The sequence below is a fragment of the Piliocolobus tephrosceles genome, chromosome 1, assembly GCF_002776525.5.
Source record: "Piliocolobus tephrosceles isolate RC106 chromosome 1, ASM277652v3, whole genome shotgun sequence".
NCBI lineage: Eukaryota > Metazoa > Chordata > Mammalia > Primates > Cercopithecidae > Piliocolobus > Piliocolobus tephrosceles.
In genome coordinates, this window is record NC_045434.1 from 151,921,861 (window position 1) to 151,942,839 (window position 20,979).

A 20,979-nucleotide genomic window follows, 5' to 3' on the forward strand; every position below is an offset into this window, starting at 1 on the left:
ATTATGTATGGTACATAATTGTATGTACTATACTTTTATACAACTGGCAGCAGAGTATGTGTACACCAGCATCACCAGAAACACATAATTCACTGGGCTAGGATGTTACAGTGGCTACGATGTTACTAGGTGACAGGAATTTTTCAGCTCCATTAGAATCTTATGAGACCGCGATCCTATATGCAGTCCATTGTTGACCAAAACGAGGCAATATTATGCAGTGCATGACTAATGAATATGGATAATGTAGGAGTTTTGGAGGGCTGAAGTGAAACAAATTTTGTAGCTTACACACATTGCTTATCTGCTGCTCCTTTGGGAGGAGGCAGCAGTTCGGCCTGCAGTTGTTCCACTGTCCCCAGATCCTCCTTCAGCTTCTCAGACTCCTTGGCCAGCTATATTTTGCTCCATGATGAAGTGTCCTGACTTTGGAAGGACATCCATGCCACCAAGGTCAGAAGCAGTGAGATCTGACCAGAGTTTCAGTCCATGTTTGTGGGTTCCAGCTTGTGCTTGTGGCTGGTTCCAGCTTATTCCTAGTGCCACCATCCCTCCCACCTTTGCTTTCCAATTGCCTAAAATGAACTTCAACCTCCAGCATCAGATGCAAAGATGAAGCCTTACAAACTGCTTAACCAGGTCTCACCATTGTTGATGTCACATCTCTGTTAAAAAGTACCTCTTCTTGTGGTTCTGCTTCTCTGAATCCTGATTAATTTTGTGGAAAGATAAATATGTTCTTAATCTACTTGATGCTTGTCTTCCAACGTTTGGCATTTAAATGAATTTTTTTTTTGAGACGGAGTCTCGCTCTGTTGCCCAGGCTGGAGTGCCTGCCTCCTGAGTTCAAGTGATTCTCCTGCCTCAGCCTCCCAAGTAGCTGGGATTACAGGTATGCACCACCACACCCAGCTAATTTTGTATTTTTAGTAGAGATGGTTTCACCACCATGTTGGCCAGGATGGTCTCGAACTCCTTACTTCAAGGGATCCACTCACCTCAGCCTCCTAAAGTGCTGGGATTGCAGGCGTGAGCCACTGCACCCAGTCCTAACTAGCTTTTTCTTAAAAAAGACATCATGGTACTAATTTTAGTGACAGTGCATTGCAAAAATAACCTTTAATAAATTGAGAAATCTGAGAATGATGTGAATATGTCACTTCTATTATTTATATAAGAACATTCTATTGGTCACCTAAAAATATTAGTCATATCAGACTCTAAATTGTCTTAAGACTGATAAACATTGGCCAGGCACGGTGGCTCATGTCTGTAATCCCAGCACTTTGGGAGGCAGAGGTGGACAGATCACGAGGTCAGGAGACGGAGACCATCCCGGTCAACATGGTGAAACCCTGTCTAGTAAAATTACAAAAATTAGCTGAGCATAGTGGCGCATGCCTGTAATCCCAGCTACTCAGGAGGCTGAGGCAGGGGAGCTGCCTGAACTCGGGAGGCAGAGGTTTCAGTGAGCCAAGATTGCACCACTGCACCCAGCCTGGCGACGACCATGACAGAATGAAACTCCATCACTCACACACACACACACACACACACACACACGACTGCTAACCATCTTCTATGATAAACCTTAAGTATATTCTAAGGAATATTCCCACTGATAAAAGAATTGTCATGGTACTCACCTGTTTGCTAAGAATGTCTCAATAAATTTCACATATACTTTGACATAAAATGAAAATGAGAATAGAAATAAAACTGAGTAAAACAGGTTGAAATTTGAAATGTCTACCACTCCAAAATTGTCTCATTGAGAAATTTAGAAAGGTATAATTACTACTTCCGGTAATAAAACTTTAATAGACATTCTGAATGCTTTTAAAAGTACGAGTAACAATTCCATTACACCCATATTTAATTAAAACACAACTACATGTACTTGATTAGAGAAAATAGTTCAAGCAGCACAGGATGGAAGTGCATTCGTTGGTTTTGAGGCAGACTGAGGGAAAAGAAATCTCAATTCCATTTGAAAAGATGTGTATCAATCTACAAACAGCATGCATGGATCCAACCCTTCATGTAGTGCCCAATTGAAAGTGATAATTTTGCTAGAGATAAATTTGATGTATTGATAATACTGTAATCTTTATGACATAAGCTGCATAATGCACACTCCAGAACTTGACTCAGTTTTAAGATGTAGCTGCAAGGTTAACAGTACTTTTTATCCTCTACCTCTTTTAATTCCTTTTCCCAAGTGCCTATTTGCAGTTTTCTATCTTCCATGTATAGAATTACCACTAGGAAACTTACCTAAGTTTCATCTTCATGAAAACATTTAGGGCAACACAGCCTTTTCAATAAAAGGTATGCAATTTATTTTGTGCTTTTAACATTACCCCCTAAACAAATTAATTACACAACTTTCAAGGGCCCCATAATCAAATAGCAGCTATCATTTAATGTCCCAGGCACCAAAGGCTACATTTTAAAAATTACTGTTTTACAGATACAGATGGGGTCTTGCTGTTACCCAAGCAGGAGTGCAGTGGCATGATCATAGTTCACTGCAGCCCCAACTCCTTGGGTTCAAAGTGATCCTCCTGCCTCAACCTCCACAGTGGCTAGAACTACAGGTGTGCATCACCACACCTGGCTATTTTTTTTTTTTTGTAGACAGGGTCTTGCTATGTTGCCTAGGCTGGTCCTGGGCTCAAGCACTCCTGCCTTGGCCTCCCGAAGTGTTGGGATTACAGGCATGAGTCATAGTGCCCAGGCAACAACTTTTATATGCACTGGGAAGCCAAAAAAATTCACGACTTGCTTTATTGTAGTAGTCTGGAACGAAACCCACAATACCTCCGAGGTATGTCTGTACTTTACAAGGTAGCAATCACTTCCATTTTACCCCTAGGAAACTGAAGGTAAGGAACAGTTACCCCAGCTCTATGAAATAAAGACCAAATGCATGACTGGACACTATCTTTCCATTTAAAAAAAGCTCATTGTATAGCTACCACCTCTCATTTACTCCTAAAGAATTTAAGCAAATAAATAAGGACAAAACATTTTTCTAACAAAAACCACTTTTATTTTTAAATCAATTTACTATCAAATACAGAACAGAACTCGGTGTGGAGGCAGTGTTTGATTTCAACTGGTTATCTGTTAAAAGGCTTGTGTCCCAGTGCAACACTACCTTTGTGCAGAAAACTTTCACTGAAAATAAATATCCTAAGAATGGATAATCTTCACTGCAGCATCTTGTCAGTGGCACTACTTTTAAAAAAATGATTCCCTTTAGAAAAGCTAGTATATTTGTATTCAGAGATTACAAGTGAGGGAGCAGACTGTAAATGTTACTAGGTTTACCATATGTGAAATTTGTTTTTGTCTTACAAAAATGGCCATGTCACATGGTTCACCTTTTATCTACTGAAGTTTAAAACAAATGTCATTTGTGTTCAACTTTGTTTTTTAAAAATGCAGTGATTAGGACCATTATTAGAACTTCTTTTACTCACTATAGACAAAATTCCTTTTGATAAAATCTTTTAAAAAGTTACTACAAACCATAAAAACAATGCTGCTTTTCTATATGGCATTTCAGTTTTTAGGTTAAAAAAAAAATTCTATTTATACTCAAAACTTGGATAAAAGCTACAATTCCAAGTCTCATTTTCCCTTAACCCCATCCACCCAAACACTACTCATTTCATAAATGAATACACTATTTAGTACTGTACAGTAAATACATATCATTGACAGCTTCTATACTACTCCAGAAAAGGCAAATATCTATATTTCACTGAAAATATAAATCTGCTAGATATAGGTGGGATTTGTTTATACTAAAGTTCATTGCTTTATCCAACCCCATTCTCACACAAAAAATAAGCAGTAAAATGATACTAAGCTAAGAAAAGGACTGTTTTGGATAGAAATTAAATCATTTTTGACAATTTTGATGGCAATTATCACTACAGTGATAGACTTCCTCTTTTTACTATACTGAAACATGTGGACAGAAAGGGAAATAATTTGTAAAATGAATGAGGTAAATGTCATACATTCAATAGTGTAAATAAATACAAATACGGTTTTACAGGAACATGAACATAAGTTTAAGGGTTTTATTATCAAAGTCTTGTAAAACAATTTCAGAAACTGTACATCAACATGGCACAGACTGTAGCCTACTTTTGTTTCTACTGCACAAAAGTGAAGCCTGACACTTCTGTAACTAAGAAAACAGTTGCCTAACTACTTTGCATATATAACATGAAATCACCATGTGCATAAGATTACTACTGCAGTAACACAAATTTATTGGTTTTATACAACTTGAGATCAAATAAAGGTACATTATCAAGTAGATTTGTCTTATTTTAAAAGCATATGAAGGTCAACTTAAAATGCACTACCCCTTTTTTTCCAACACGGAGCTTAAAACAAATTAATCAAAGAGTGGAAAATTAAAAATAAAGGCAAGAGATAAGTTTTTTTTTTTTTTCCCTTTAAGATGGACTCAGGATAGGTAGATAGCTTTCACTGATGTAGATGTGGAATAAATTATTACTTCAGGAAAAAAAATTCCCAAACATCTTATGAAAAAGTATACAACTCTACTTCAAAATATGCTGCTATTTACTCACTGCCAAAGACAGTTTTATTTGAAATCTTGTTTCTGTATTTAAACCCTAATTAGCCACCAAAAAAGGTTAGTGCACAATAACCTTTCCAAGTTAAATAAAAGCCACAAAAATTTTGCCACAAGGCTTAAAGGATTATCTATTTCAAATGCTCATTTCCAGATGTAACTATAAGAATGTTAATTTGTGATGTCAACAAACAAGACCATAAGCAGATCCATCATGTTGGAGGATTTTAATGACATTTAGGATATTCTTGCCACAATAACATGCAATCAGTGCATTTCCTACATGGCCCTATTACGGTAATGAATCAAATTATAGAAATACTATAAGTGAACTTACTTAATAAAGGAGATCATACGACATAAACAATCCATGCCTGCTGTATGTAGATGCATGCAGCTTTTCATTTTTGTTATGAAGCAGCACCAGAATAGTAAAACTGCTTGGTTACTCGATCAGATTTCACCATAACAAGAATTGGTTACCTCGTACCATTTTCTAAAAGCTTTTTGATGTAAATAACTAATATCAGTAACAGGAGCTTTATAACCATTTGTAACTCAGAGCTGTATACATCTAGGTTTGAGATGAACAAATACAGCATTAAGAAATCACACAAAGGAATGACACTGATGCAGGTATACAGTTGGATTCCCACAGAGGCAATATTCAGTCACTCATATCCATGTCTTCTTCATGATGATCATCCCCATTCACTTTGGATTCTCTTAGTGAATCACCAGTTCCCTTTTCCACAGAACATTCCTTTGTTTTAGGGGAACCTGTTTCTATTGGTTTCTTCTCTTCCTTTTTCTCTTTCTCACTGTCATACCCCTGTTCTTCTTCATCATAATCCCGTGTAACCTGCTTTGCCAAGGAGAATAATACAAGTAAACTTCTCCAAAGAAAAATAACTTCTGAAAGTACCAACATCAACCCAAATATAAAAATAAATCAATTTGTAAACATACTTTTACATCTTTATCACTCTCTGATTTTCTTTCCCGGTCCTTTTCCTTATCTTTACTCTTCTTCTTCTTGCTTGTTGATCGTTCTCTTTCATCCCTACTTCTTTCTTTGTCTTTATCTTTCTTCTTCTCCTTTTTATGTCTAGAATGACAGTAAAATGTACAGCAACAGGTTTAACTTGTTTAGATAAGCCTGACCCGACTTCACAGGATGTAAGTAGTACAGCAAAGATCCAACTTCAAAATCTTGGACCATCAAAGTACACAAGTAACATAGGCTACAAAACTAAATTGGTTACAGGACTAAAGTGTTCAATCCTTCATGGTGTTTAAGTCACAAGTCAGAAAGAGAATACATTAAAATATTCTTAGGAACTGTAACTGCTGAAAAGAAAAACTATAGGACAGTTTTAAAATGAAAAACCTCTGAAAAATACAAAAATATATTTGAATGATTAACATTCTTACCTCCTAGGGGATGGTGAGCGAGACAATTTTCTTTTAGGAGACCGAGGCTTTTTAGGAGATCTTGTTCCACTCCTGCTCCTTCGTCGTCGTCTCTCTCTAGAATCACAAATGTGCAAACTAGGTTTTAAAATACAGTGTGATCTTAAAAATGCAGACACATCATAGATGGTTCTAACAATGAAAGAAGTGGCTGGGTGTAGTGGCTCACGCCTGTAATCCCAGCACTTTGGCAGGCTGAGGTGAGGGGACTGCTTGAGCCCAGGAGTTCCAGACCAGCCTGGGCAACATGGTGAAACTCTGTCTCTATAAAAAATACAAAAAAATTAGCCAGGTGTGGTGGGGCATGCCTGCAGTCCCAGCTACTCAGGAGGCAGAGGTAGGAAGATCACTTGAGCCTGGGGAGGTTGAAGCTGGAGTGACTTGTGATAGGGCCACTGCACTCCAGCCTGAGCAAGAGAAGGAGAGAGAGAGACCCTGTCTCAAAAACAGATAAATGGAAGATTGTTTCACAATACTGGTATGAACTAAACAATTAAATGAGTAATGTAAACATCTGCAAACCATGTACCTTTCCCTTTACTACCCTCAAGAAAACTCCTAATTTCTAGCAATTCTTTTAATTGTTGACAAAATGTTAGAAACAGTAAGCTTAAGAAAAAATTGATTTAACAAAACTAATGTGAGAGGGGTGACGTGTTAAGTAAACTATTACTGAAGAAGTTAGTTTTTGGTTCAAACATTCAGTGTTCAAAGTAAGTACAGAATAATTCAATAATGTGATACAGAAGGTAGTTACTAATAAAATATCCCCATATTCACCTTTAAATCATTAGATGAAATTCAGAGAACTAGTTAGAGCAAAGGTAGAAACCCTATACTCTAGCAAAATTCCCACCCCCAGTACCCCAACAACCCTGCTTTCACCAATTACTTGGAAGATATACAGCCTTCCCCTTTTTACTGTGACTTAAAAAAAAATTGTTCTTGATTCTCAAAAGTTATCAGACTTAAAAAACCCTGCACTTAGTTGTCTAGTTTCCAAATGAAGCTTTTCTTCTACATATATAGCCCTCTGTGATCCTTGTCCTGGAAACAATACACATAACTGAGTATTCACTTATCAAACATTGTCACGACTGTGTACCTTATACTTTTTACTACTGTCTTGTGTAACTGAAACTCCAAATTCTCTAGATGGAAGAAATATTTTATATTACATTTCCGTGTCCCTCAATAGACTGTAGCACGACTACAAACACAGTGGGTATTTAATAACTCACAGAAGATGCCTTAATTTAGAGCGAGCCAATAATACAGCATGAGAAGGCACTTACATTATATAAAGCAACAGGTTAAAAAAAAAAACAAAAACGCCTCAACAGTTTTTAAGGTAAGAAAATACATGTAGTACTTTCCATCTTTTCTATCTGTCACCTATCCCTCAGGCCTGATGTAGCATTTCCTTCTGTATTGATATTTGGTTTCAGTTTCATCCTTAAAAATTTAGTTTTTAAGAAAATTTTCATCACCCCAAAAACTTCTTAACCTTTAGCTATCACTCCAATCCTCCCTATCTCCCCAGCAATCAGTAATCTACTTGGTATCTTTATGGATTTGCCTATTCTGAGCATTTCATATAAAAGGAATCACGCAATACATAGCCTTTTATGGATGTTTCCAAGTTTCATCCATACTGTAGCACGTATCAATCTTATTTATTGCTGAAAAATATTCAGCTGTATAGATATACCATTTTGTTTCTCCATGTGTTAATGATATTTGAGTTAACTTTTTGGCTATTACGAATAATGTCACAAACATTCACGTAAAAGTTTCTGTGTGAACGTTTTCGTTTTTCCCCAAGAGTACAACTGGAGGATCAAAAACCTCTTATGTTTAACATTTTTAGGAAATGCCAGACTGTTTTCTAAAACACCTGTATCAGTCTATATTCATACTAGCAATGCATAGGGTTCCAATTTCCCCATATCCTAATCAACACTTACTGTCATCTGTTAGGCTCGGCTATCATCTGTCTTTCTGATTCAAAACCAACCTGGTGACTGTGACGTATCTCACTGTGGTCTGGTTTGCATTTCCTTGGTGACTAATAATGTTGAACAGATTTTATGTACTTACTAGATATTTGCATATCTCCCTTGGAGAAATGGCTACAGATTCTTTGCCATTTTTAAATTGGGTTGCCTTTCTATTGCTGAGTTGTAAGAGTTCTTTATATATTCTATATTAAGTTCCTTCAGATATATAATTTGCAAGCATTTTCTATCTAACACTTCAGGTTTTTACTTTCTTGATAGCATCCTTTGGAATACAAATGTTTTAAATTTTGGTGAATTCCAAAAATTTGTCTTTTCTTCTGTTGCTTATGCTTTTGAAGTCATATCTAGGAAACCACCAAGCTCATGGTCTCAAAGATTCACTTTTGTTTTCTTCTGAAGGTTTTACAGTTTTGGCTCTTACATTTAGGTCTTTTATACATTTCAGTTAAATTTTTTATATGGCATGAACCTCCTCGTGAATTTAAGTAATGTTGATGAATAAAACAAGCACTGCAGCGATACATGTGAATGAGATCTGAAAAATGGAATGAAGTCCAGCCCTTACTAATATCTTACAAATCCCAAATTAAGGATGAAAATGTGCTTTTCGTGCAGTTTGTGCAACTGAAAGTCTGCAACATTTCAATTTTCACTGACAGCTTAAAGACAGAATTCATCTAAGAATGACACAAACCAGAATCTGCATTACCTTCCCATTAATTCAACAATCATTAAAAGAGATAGAAAAATTATCAAGTACTAACATGTAGATGATAAATATAGCTAACTATAATAAACTTTCTTAATGGAACAATTTAGTATGGTTTAGCCATTAAAACTTAAAACTATAAAGAGAAAAACTCACCTCTGTTGAATTCCATGTTACTTCAAATATACTCTAGACCACAAAATATTAAGTAAAAAGAAAAATAAACTACATTATTCTTCACAAATTGCCTTTTAAAAACTTCAATAACGGCAAAATGTAACTTTTTTCAACATTGAAATACTTATGTTCTGGAAAAGACTTCATATTCACAGCATACTGATACTGTTAGAAGCAAAGTTAAAAAATAATTGCCAAGAATTCACAATGCCACCTTACCTGCTTGCACTTCTAGAACGTCTAGCTGTGCTGTAACTTTTTGGTGGTGTTTTAGAACGTTTCTTTTCTTTGTCTTCTTTCTTTTTGTCTCTAACAAACGAGCACAATTGATCAATGCATTAGAAGACTCAGCTGATGCCAATTTATATAGCACTACATACACAAGAATATAATCAGCTCTAATCTCATTCTTAAAAGCATAAATGTTATTCTGACAGAAATTGTTTTAAAAATAATACTTCACGTGGCATATCTGAAGTACAGTAACTTCTTTTAAAATCCTATTTTCCTAGGTTTTCTCCTGAGTAGACTAGACGATGGGTGAGAAAGTAACTAGGATGTTGGCTTGAAATATGTCTGGTAAACACCAATAAGTTAACTGTCTCTAAGCTCCTCAAGACTCCTTTTTCTCTCAGCTGATGACCACTTACCCAACTCACCACTCCTATCAGGCCAAAACCCATAGAGCACTACCAAAATCATTCATCAATATCATGAATATTCTTCCAAGACACATATCCCCTGTCAACCTCTATCATGGATCAAACAAGCTTTTATCTTTTTCTGCTGCTATGTATTATGAACTATTCAGGGCTTATTAGAAAAATATCATTAACAGATTGTGACTATAGCCATAACTCAATTTTATTTTTTTACAGATTCCTATAAATTTTTACTCCTCACAATATTTTTTTCCCCAAGATCATCATTCTCCCCAAGATGCTGAGCAAAGAGTAGATAAATGATATATATTTGTAGAATGAGAAGTCTCATAACCCCCCCCTTAACTACTCTCTAATTTTAGGAATCAAAGTATCCCTCTCTTACTGTTCTAAGCTAATGTTTCCACTCTATATTCTCTATTTCATTTTTTTCCCTTCTTTGGTCATCCTCGGTTCCCTCTTCATTCAATCTTTATCATTGGTTCCCTCTTCATTCAAATCTTTATCATCTAACTCCTAGATTACTAGAATAGTCCCCTAGTAGGTTCCATAAACTGATTCCGTACTCTGTCATGAATCTTTTAAAGTACAAACCTAAAAATATTAATTCCCTGTTCACCATTTTCAACTCATTCCTGTTGCCTCCTGGATCAAGTGCATAGTGTGAACAACAAAGCCTTCCATGATCTGTCTCATTATATTTTCCTGACCTCATTTTCTAGTCCTACTACACCAAAATACTGTTATTTCAAGAAACACCATTCTCGACCTGAAAGCATGCCCCACGTTGAAGTCTAGTCAAATCTTTCAGAATTTAATACTCTAGTCATTCTCAAACTTCTTCCAACATCAGCAAGTAGCAATCATCATTTAATGGTTCCTCGCCTGTAATTAAATCCATCACACCTCTTCTAGCAATCAGAAAGTCCTTAAAGAAACGCTTAATTCCATTGTATAACTGTTCTATTGACGTCGTTTGATTCACTCTGTAGCACATAAGGGTTTAACAAAGATAGTAAAGCTACCCCCACTCTTCTGTTCTCAACAGTTGAGTTTTATGCTTCCCAAGAGTAAGTTATATTGTTTGTGTCCCCAGCTATACTTAATGACATGATTTAACTAAATATATAAATGAACAAAATAATGCCAAATATAGTTGCTTCTAGAAAATTAAGATATTTTAGCAAGAGATAAAAAGCAGTTGCTAAAAAAACTAAGTGCTGTGAAACTGTATGCCTCACAACTATAAATGATTGGGGGCATACTAATTTAAAAGTGCTTGGCTCTACACAAAAAGACTGGTTTTTGAATATATTTTTAGATGGAAATAAAACGTTAAGGTGTTTCTTATGAAAGAAGGTAGCAGGAAAGCTAACAATTCCTACTACTAAGAAATTTTACTTACGCTCTCAGCTATAAGCTGAAGTTTCAGTTTATAATGAAGCACCAGAAAAATAAATGTCAGCCTCCTCAAACTCAAATATTGACAGTTTCTTCCCTTGTCTAGCGCTATTTCTCTGCCCCCCACCCCAACCACCTCTTTTGTTACTAAGTAGCACAGTACTGGTGATACTGGGAATCCTAAAATTTGCTTTCTCACCCAATGCTATACCTTGTTTTTGATGTGCTCCTTGACCTTCTACCTCTCTCTCTGGAATGCGATCTTCTCCGTCTTGGGCTTTTGGATCGTCGCCGACTCCTAGACTTAGAATGTGACCGCCGTCTCGATCTGCTTCTTGACCGCCTAATAATGTAAAAGGAAGCCAATACATGCGTATAAATGTAAAAAGACTATAAATTTTGTGCTTAGTATCAGACAAAAGATTCAGACAAATGGACTAAACAATTAAATGGGGGATAATTCCCTTCCAGTTGCTATTATTTAGCCCACAGAACAAACACCTTCAACACCTTAGAAATTAGTAATACCTTTAAACATTTGGAATTCCTCAGCTTTTAATGATTTGCTCAAACTGTCAGATAGGTCCTTCTATGCTCACTGTACTTACAACTCCAAGGTTGAAACTACTACTAGATCATGAAGGAGAATAAAAATATGACTTATTTGCATCATCTTATACAATTATATAGCATTTTAGCATGTATTTCTTATTTGATTCCTCATTACTGCAGCTTAAACCTTCCTCATCATAAATCAAATACTTATATCATGCTATATATAAACTATAAATTGGTCTCATTAGTCCATAAAGTAAATGCCACTATTTTCCTATTTTATAAAGAGAAACCACTTACTGTGTTGCCATCTCCTATTTCAAATTTTTCTCTTAAACAAATTCCTCTCCTTTAATCCACAATTTAGGAAACTCCAGGCAATGCAAACATTTTATAAATATATACAATGTGTATAAACTGCCTCTTTTACTCTCTTTTTTCCCTGACATATCTGTTTCTCTACTCCCCACACCGAGCCCCCATCCACTGTGTCCTGACCTGGCTCTTCCAGGACGTAAGAAGCACATTTAACCTTCAGATATTGTCATCCCCGCTACTGCATTAAAATACTCATTCTTTTTTTTTTTTTTTAAGTGATGGGATTTTGCCATGTTGCCCAGGATGGTTTCGAACTCCTGGGCTCAAGCCACTAGCCCACCTTGGCCTCCCAGAGTTGGGATTATAGGCATTAACCGCCACACCCAGCCCATTCTCTTCTATTTTAAAAACTAAAAATAAGTTGCAGTCCTTTGCTTAGTCTTGATCACTTTTACTGACCATTCAACTTCTTTCTGTGCAACATTTCAAATATAGTCTAAATTTTCTGCCTACTTTTCAAGGTATGAGAGTATGGACATCTTAAAGACTTGTGTCAAACTCTCATTTATAAGCCAGGTAACTTAAGAGTATCATCTAACCTCTCTAACCTGGTTACTTCAGCAGTCAACACCTCCATCACCAAATAGTGGCAACACCTCCATCACCAAATACCAGTCAACACCTCCATCACCAAATAGTGGCAAAGATAGAGTCTAGCTCGGTGCCTTAGTGTAGGCACACACCAGTGACCCTTGAATAACATGAGCTTTAACAGCATGGGTCCACTTACACACAGTTTTTTTTTTTTTTTTGCCACAACCAAATGTGGGTTAAAAACAGTATTCGAAGGATGAGGAACCCATGTATAATAAGGACTGACTTTTCCTATATGTGGATTCCAGAGGACTTGAGTATGCATGCATTCTGGTATAGGTCGATTTGTAACCAATCCCCTGCATATACAGAGGGACTGTACATTAAATATTGATGCCTTCTTTCCTCTTACTGATGTGCTAATATAGCTTCTGTTGCCATAATTCCATAAAACAACTGCCTCAAAACCCATAGTAATGTCTCAATAAACTATTTGAGTTATTGAACTCAACTTTAACATTTTATTTTCAGCCGCATTTGGAACTATTTACTAAACAATTCCTTGCAATAACATCTCCACATCCTAAGATGTTTTTATACACTTAACTACCCTTCCATAGGCATCACAAAGACATGGGAAGTAAGTCTTTTCATGACTGTATTCTTAAGCAACTACCACACTGCTGGATTTAAATAAATGGCACCAATAATATACTTTGAATGAAACAGAGGCATATAAAATATCACAATCATAACCTTAAGAGATTAAACAGTTGTTTTTCAAGGGAAATGTACTACAGAGTCACTTTTCTACACTTACTAGTTCATATGAGCTTTTAACAGCCAGCCAAAGAGATTAGTGTAAAATATATTTAATAAAGTCAAAAAGCTTGTGAAAGTCATGATCATTTAACACACTAAGATGTGATGCTTAAGATATTACAACTGGGCTGGACTCAGTGGCTTCTATCTGTCACCCCAGCACTTTGGGAGGCCGAGATGGGCGAACAGCTCGAGCTCAGGAGTTTGAGACCAGCCTGGGCAACATGGCAAAACCCTGTCTCTTAACAACAACAACAAAAAAAGGCGCAAAAATTAGCCAGGTGTGGTGGTGCATGCTTGCAGTCCCAGCTACTCAGGAGACTGAGGTGGGAGGATGGCTTGAGCTGGGGGGTGGGGTGTGTGTGTGTGTGTGTGTGTGTGTGTGTGTGTGTGTGTGTCTGTGGTGGGGGTTCCCACAACTCACAACAATGATCTCCGTTACGATGTATCATGAGTGTCTGGATTCAGGGATATATTTCACTTCTACTTTTCACTGGTCATAGTAAAGTAATTAATATTAAAATGAGAGTCCCAGTAAGATTTAATATAAAGAAAAAGACACAGGTTCTTTTTTTTTTTTTTTTTTTTTTTTTAAGATGGAGTCTCGCTGTCACCACGCTGGAGTACAGTGGTGCAATCTTGGCTCACTGCAATCCCCGCCTTCCGGGTTCAAACGATTTTCCTGCCTCAGCCTCCCAAGCAGCTAGGATTACAGGTGTGCATGCCACCACTCCCAGCTAATTTTTGAATTTTTAGTAGAGATGGGATTTCGCTATGTTGGCCAGGCTGGTCTCAATCTCCTGACCTTATGATCCACCCACCTTAGCCTCCCCAAGTGCTGAGATTACAGGCGTGAGCCAATGCACCCAGCCCAGGCTCTCCTTTTTAATAAGAGTTCGGTAAAGAGAAGGGAAACACATATCAATCATAGTAATCATATTATGAAGTACATCCTATTGCAGAGGTTAAACTAAACTATGAGAGCACTGTTGTGGAAGATTAAGACTGCAAGGATTGTTAACCTGAAGAAAGAAAAAGGAGCTCCTCAAGGCGGAAATGGAAGATGTGGGAAAACACTAGGCAGAAAGGATCATGAGCAAAAATATGAAGACATAAAGAAAATGATATATTGAGGCAATTAGTCCTGTAACTTTTGGAGTGGCAAATGACACGTGTAAAAAGATAAACCAGACAGAACACTAAAGAACCCTGAAAGCCATTCTAAGGTTTTATCTATCACCTTATCAAGGCAATAAGGAGCTTCTCAGTATCTGTGACATGATCTATATTTGGGTTTCTGAAAGATGTCTCTAAGAATGAGACAGACTGGGATAAAGTGGGTGACAGGGAATAAACATAGCATATAGGATAATTCCTGTAATACTCCAAGAAATGACTTAAGAAAATGATATTAGAAGATAATAAAAACAGAGTGAAAAGGCCATCTCTGAGACAGAATAAATGTGATTTTTTAGATATTTTATGATGTAAGTGCTTTTAATAGAGATGTGACAAAGTCTAGGATTCAAGTCACACTGCTCTTGAAAAAATCCTGACAATATCTAGGAGAAATGATTTTATCTAATCCTCGGTAAAAACTAAGGGGTAACAGACACTAAGAAAAGGCAGACAACTGACAGAACTAGATTCCAGAACAGACGAACCCAGGAGTGAAGGTTTAAGAGTCAAGTGGTGACTGGTTGGGCATGGTGGTTCATGCCTGTAACCCCAGCACTTTGGAAGGCAAAGGTGGGCGGATCACTTGAGGTCGGGGGTTTGAGATGAGCCTGACCAACATGGAGAAACCCCGTCTCTACTAAAAATACAAAATTAGCTGGGCGTGATGGCACACATCTGTAATCCCAGCTACTCGGGAGGCTGAGGCAGGAGAATCGCTTGAACTCGGGAGGTGGAGGTTGTGGTGAGCCAAGATCGTGCCATTGCACTCCAGGCTGGGCAACAAGAGTGAGACTCCGCCTCCAAAAAAAAAAAAAGTCAAGTGGTGGAGGGGTATGTAAAGCGAAGCTGAAACTAGTTGAAGTAACTGACCACAACTGGAATATTCTAGTTCTGAATGTCAACCCTAAAAGGTTCTGACTAGAACCAGAATGCAATTAGGCCAATTAGGATTGAGTTTGGAAATTAAGAAAATTGAAGAATGGCTGACATAGTTGGTGAATAACCTAGAGCAAGGGCTTTCATGTTGTCGTCTGCGCAAGTGTGGATGCTCTAAGACCCTTTTATGGGGTGCATAAAGTCAAAACTATTTTCAAAATAATAATAAATTATTGCCTTTTCCACTGTGTTGACGTTTGCAACAATGTCACAAAGGCCATAGTGGGTAGAAATACTGAACTCTTCAACACAAATCAAGGTAGGGGCCACTGAACTGCCCTAGGAGTCACTATCTTCTTCACTGGCACTTCTGTATGCACTTGCAGTAAAAGAAAAAATAACGCCACTTTTATAAAGATGTCTTTGATGAAGCAGAAGTTAATTTTATTAAATCTCTCTTGAGTACTATTAACATAGTAGCAAAATTAAATCTAGTCTCTTGAGTAATATTGTGTGTGATGAAATGGAAAGTATGCATAAATCACTTCTGATGCTTACGAAGTATAATGGCTGTATTAAAGAAGACACCTGTGTGAGTTATGAGCTGAACTAACTGTTTTTTCATTATCCCCTTTGAGAATCTACAAACTGTGATTACTCAGACTTGGGTATTTGGCAGACAATTTTTTGAAAAATAAATGAAGTCTATTATATAAGAAAAACAGATGAGTTTGTTGCAAATAATAAAAATCTGAGAAAATTAAATTTTGGAAAATGACTCCATTGTTATGAGCATGCCAGATTCCTAGTACTTGCATTTTACTGATGAGATATTACCAGATGTCATTTTTTTGATACTAGGTAACAAATACAAGTCAGTATTTGGAAACTTGTATAATTCAATGAATCAATTATTTTTCATTTTGTTACTCAAGTTCCAATGCTTTCCTACCACCTCTGAATTTTTTGGGGTTTTAAAGTATAAATCATCTACTTCGTCTGTATCTTTTCTTACTTTATACATGTGTGAACAGTCATTCACACACTATAACAGCAGAGGTTTAAAACACTTTAACCAGAGGCTAATAGATTAATAGCAAATTGAAAAAGATGTGACATATGTAAGCTATCTTTGTCTAAGGTATAACTGACTAAAAAGCAACCTAACCTGTGTCTAGAAGATGAGGGAGTCCTTCTCCTCCTAGAACGTGATCTTGATCTTGAATGCCTTCTTTTTTCTTCTTTCTTATCTATATTTAAAAGAAAAGGAACTCGCATTTAGAAGTCATTAAATAGGGGCCAGACGCAGTCGCTCATTCCTGTAATCACAGCACTTTGAGAGGCCAGGAGTTCAAGACCAACCTGGGCGATATAATGAGTCCACATCTCTACAAAAAATACAAAAATTAGCTGGGCATGGTGGTGTGTGCCTGTGATCCCAGCTACCTTGGGAGGCTGAGCTGGGAGGATTGCTCGAGCCTGGAGATGGAGGGTGCAGTGAGCTGTGATTGCACCACTGCACACCAGCCTCAGCAACAGAGACTCTCAAAAACAAAAACAAATAAACTAAAAATTGTATCAAATAGGAAGATTAATCCCTTTCAGAAGTTATTCTAATAATTTTTCACCTTAGTTTTCAGCTTTTACATACAACCCTTGAATGTTACAAGTAACCATTTTATAACTATGATTTTGAAGCTTACTGAAATACTATAAATTATAAATCATCCAAGCTTTTGGTAGATACAAATTAGACTTCTAGTTCTCAGCTAGCTAAATGTTCCTTTGACTATTTTACTTGACAGACTTAAAAGGCTGTGAAATGTTTTCTGTAAAGCAATCTATAAAGAGGCTAAATTCCTCATTCTTTGGCTCTAATTTACTCGACAAGTTTCTAAATGAGGGGTCCCCTTTCCTTTCCGTGGTTTTTCACAGATTCAGTATTTGGCCCCCAAATGCAGAAAGTCATGATTCACTCACTGATTTTAGTCCACTTCTGTGACAGAATCAGATTTTAGTAAGCTAGCTCGCTTCCTATTATCTGTTCATTACTCCTCTTCCCTACCAATCTTTAATTGTGTAAGTACAGAAAGGAGATCTACAACTACACATAAGAAATTTCTTAACCGGGGACATAACAAGAGAAATAAAGCCATTGTATTCTACATTCACTGACTATCATCAAAGTGAGATTGAGTTTCTTTCCCATTTAAGTCATATCATTAATAGGGTTCAATATATTGTGAATGTCATTATCAATAATAAATTCATAAAAATATTGGTAAAAACATCAGTTCATAAAGAAACTACATTTAGTCATTTTAGTCATAAGTTTTCAATAAAAACAGCAGTTAGAACACGGTGGTGTAGCAAACTTTACATAGACCCGGCTGTGCTATCTAAAAGCTCCTATTGTTTGCCATGTGACTGTGGCTAATTATTTGACATTTTATTGGTTAAATAACATAACACATACAAAGCATTTGGTATCAGTTTATCCACTATTATACTTCAAAATTATTTTCCTAATCCTAGGCATATTAAAAAACATTCCCATTTATTAAATGAATAAGATAATAAGAAAGAAAATCCAGGGCCATAGATCTAAATATATACAGGCAGATAACGATATCTATTCATTTAATCTCAAAAAGACAATCTGCAAAGAAGACAACTAATTTTCTTTAAAGAAATAGCACTTTAAAGAGAAGCATTTTCACTAGGTTCTCTTGATCAATGAAAAAATTTAAAATTAGGCTACCTCAACTTAGATAAACATAAATAATGATATCAAGTATTAGATAATCCTACTGATTTTTTGGACTAGATTAACCATTGCTGTGGAAGGCTGCCCTGTTTGTTGCAGCATTATCTAGCAACATGTTGGCCCTTTGCCCTCTAGATGCAGCTGGCACTCCTGTGACCACCATAATTGTCTCCAAATACGTCTGAGTGGCACTCAACTATTCAATCTTTTTATCAGAATTTAGAACATTTTAAACAACTAGGGTGTCAGTCCACACAATTTCACACGTGAAAATCATTTTTGCCAAGAATCACACAACAAAATTGCATAAACATTGTTTACCTGGTTCTATAGCAGCAGAAATTAGGGACTGTGCTTCTCGTACTCTTTTCATAGCTTCCTCTATTTCTTTACTAGAGGTATCTGATTTTAGACTTGGTGAAACGAGACCAGCAGCTACATGATTCAACCTGAAACAGAATCAAGAAATGGTATCTGAAATATTTTAAAATGCACACCAGCATTTCAAATAAATAAGTATATAATACCATTTTAGCAAAATATTCCTTCAAAAAAAGGGAGGGGAGGACTCCCATGATAACTTTGGTAAACAACATATAGTATAGCATTGTTTTGAATATTTACAAGTATTTGTTTTAATGAATAAGAGTCATCTGGAATTAGAAAAATATCTATTTTGCTGAACATCCATTAACTTTCCATAAACAAACACATTTTTAGAAATGCCAGTACAATAAAATATGCTGATGCTAAGAACTTTTTTTCATATAAATTAAAAATTTTTGGCCAGGCATGGTGGCTCACGGCTGTAATCCCAGCACTTTGGGAGGCCGGATCATGAGGCCAGAAGATCGAGATCATCCTGGCTAACACGATGACACCCTATCTCTACTCAAAATACAAAAAACTAGCCGGGCGTGGTGGCGGGTGCCTGTAGTCCCAGCTACTCGGGAGGCTGAGACAGCAGAATTGCTTGAACCCGGGAGGCAGAGCTTGCAGTGAGCTGAGATTGTGCCATTGAACCCCAGCCTGGGGGACAGAGCAAGATTCTGTCTAAAAAAACAAAAAATAAAATAAATAAAAAAAATTTATGACATAGTAATTTTGTGGAGGAAGAGCATTACCTTTTACTCTGTAGTTGGGGAGGAACTAAGGCAGAGACCAATGGCCCACCAAAATTGCACATCAGATCTTGAGTGGAAAGGCTAAAGATGCCCCTTACAGGTTAACACATGTAAAAAAATATTATAGGCCGGGCACAGTTGCTTATGCCTATAAGCCCAGCACTTTGGGAGGCCGTGGCAGGTGGATCATAAGGTCAGGAGATCGAGACCATCCTGGCTAACACAGTGCAACCTCGTCTCTACTAGAAGTACAAAAAGTTAGCTGGAAGTGGTGGCATGCGCCTGTAGTCCCAGCTACTCTGGAAGCTGAGGCAGAAGAATTGCTTGAATCTGGGAGGCGGAGGTTGCAGTGAGCTGAGATTGCGCCACTGCACTCCAGCTTCGGTAACAGAGTGAGACTTATCTCAAAAAAAAAAAAGAAAGAAAACAAACGATTACAGACACCAAATTCAGTAGTTATTTGTGGGCAGAATGGGAAATGTACTAAACAATGGGTACATAGGAAGCTTCAACTGTATTGGTATTATTTTATTTTATAAGCTGGGTGATGGGTACATGCTTGGTTTTATTTTTAGATAATTGCTAATAAAAAAGGCCACTGACTACTGAAGTCAAACGATTCTGTCCTTCTTTCCATGCTCCCTCACTTACTGATAGGGGCTTTCACCAAGTTAAGGGGAAAAGGTATAAAGTTCAAATTTATTATGCCAAGAAATAACCAGTGAAAAAAACTGATTTGTCACATTATCAAGTCGGAAACAATTTCTGTGACAGCATAAAGAGCACTTATTAAAAGCACTAAAAGAAAATGTTGGCTCTTAATTATATAATATGTAATACTACTTTTGCTCTGGGATAGTGATTCCCTCAGCTTTACCTCTAACTCCTACTATCTTCAGGACTCAGCGTCTGATCTTCAAACTAAGTTGTCCCCTTAATAGTTCTTTTGCTATCATCCAGGTATAAGTCATTTACAATTACTATTCAAGACTCGAATGACACTAAAAGTATTTTAGAGGGGCTTACTTACTTCTGTATTTCTCTCCTTGTTTCTAGGTAACAATATATATTGCTTGTCTTGAGAAAGAAAACTTGATAACTTTCTTATAAGCTATCAAAAAAAACTCTAGTTCTGTAGACATTCAGGTATCACATCACCAATGAAAACAAAGAAAAAACCCTTACTTGGGATCAACAGTACTCATAAGCTTCAGCAACTGATCTGCAGCAAGAGACTGCAAAAAATAAAACATAAGAACAATGAGAATACATAAAACAATAACTAATATTTTCTGAGTTATGTTGAAATGCCCTGGGACAAACTGCCAAACCTACAAGTATGTTGTAGGCAGAAAACTGAACAGAAATCCATGCAAACTAAATGCCGTGAAACATACATTTTTTTAGTAGCCACACTGAAAAGATAAAAAATAAAAAAAAAAGAAACCGGTGACCTCAGTAGCTACAGTATTGGATAGAGCAGCTTTAGCAAGTTATCTAAAGATCATGAGGCTGAACAGTCTTGATATTATACAACTGTCTCCTTTAACACTTTTTGAAATAAAGAAACACATAAAACTCAAAACAGCTTAGCCAATATAATACAAATGATCTCTACAAAGTAAGAACTTCAGAAACAAAGGTTAGCTAAATAACAATAAAAGAAAAATTTCCATT

The 20,979-nt window shown here is 36.6% G+C and overlaps 1 protein-coding gene across 17 annotated transcripts in view; it reads right to left on the reverse strand.

The window, feature by feature from the left end:
• Positions 1–3,032: 3,032 nt before the first annotated feature.
• SRSF11 (serine and arginine rich splicing factor 11) overlaps positions 3,033–20,979 on the reverse strand; it is a 48,037-nt gene continuing 30,090 nt past the window's right edge. For 5 of the 17 annotated variants that reach the window (XM_023209630.2, XM_023209633.3, XM_023209629.2 and 2 more), the window contains 8 exons: positions 20,488–20,537; positions 18,500–18,627; positions 16,580–16,661; positions 11,279–11,410; positions 9,224–9,313; positions 6,059–6,154; positions 5,594–5,732; positions 3,033–5,489 (listed from right to left, as the gene is read on the reverse strand). In XM_023209630.2, the coding sequence (XP_023065398.1) occupies positions 5,292–5,489; positions 5,594–5,732; positions 6,059–6,154; positions 9,224–9,313; positions 11,279–11,410; positions 16,580–16,661; positions 18,500–18,627; positions 20,488–20,537 (915 nt within the window). In that variant the 3' untranslated portion in view covers positions 3,033–5,291. Of the gene's footprint in view, positions 5,490–5,593; positions 5,733–6,058; positions 6,176–9,223; positions 9,314–11,278; positions 11,411–16,579; positions 16,662–18,499; positions 18,628–20,487; positions 20,538–20,979 lie in introns of all 17 variants that reach the window. The other 12 variants (XM_023209605.2, XM_023209612.3, XM_023209646.2 and 9 more) reach the window with 4 other exon arrangements.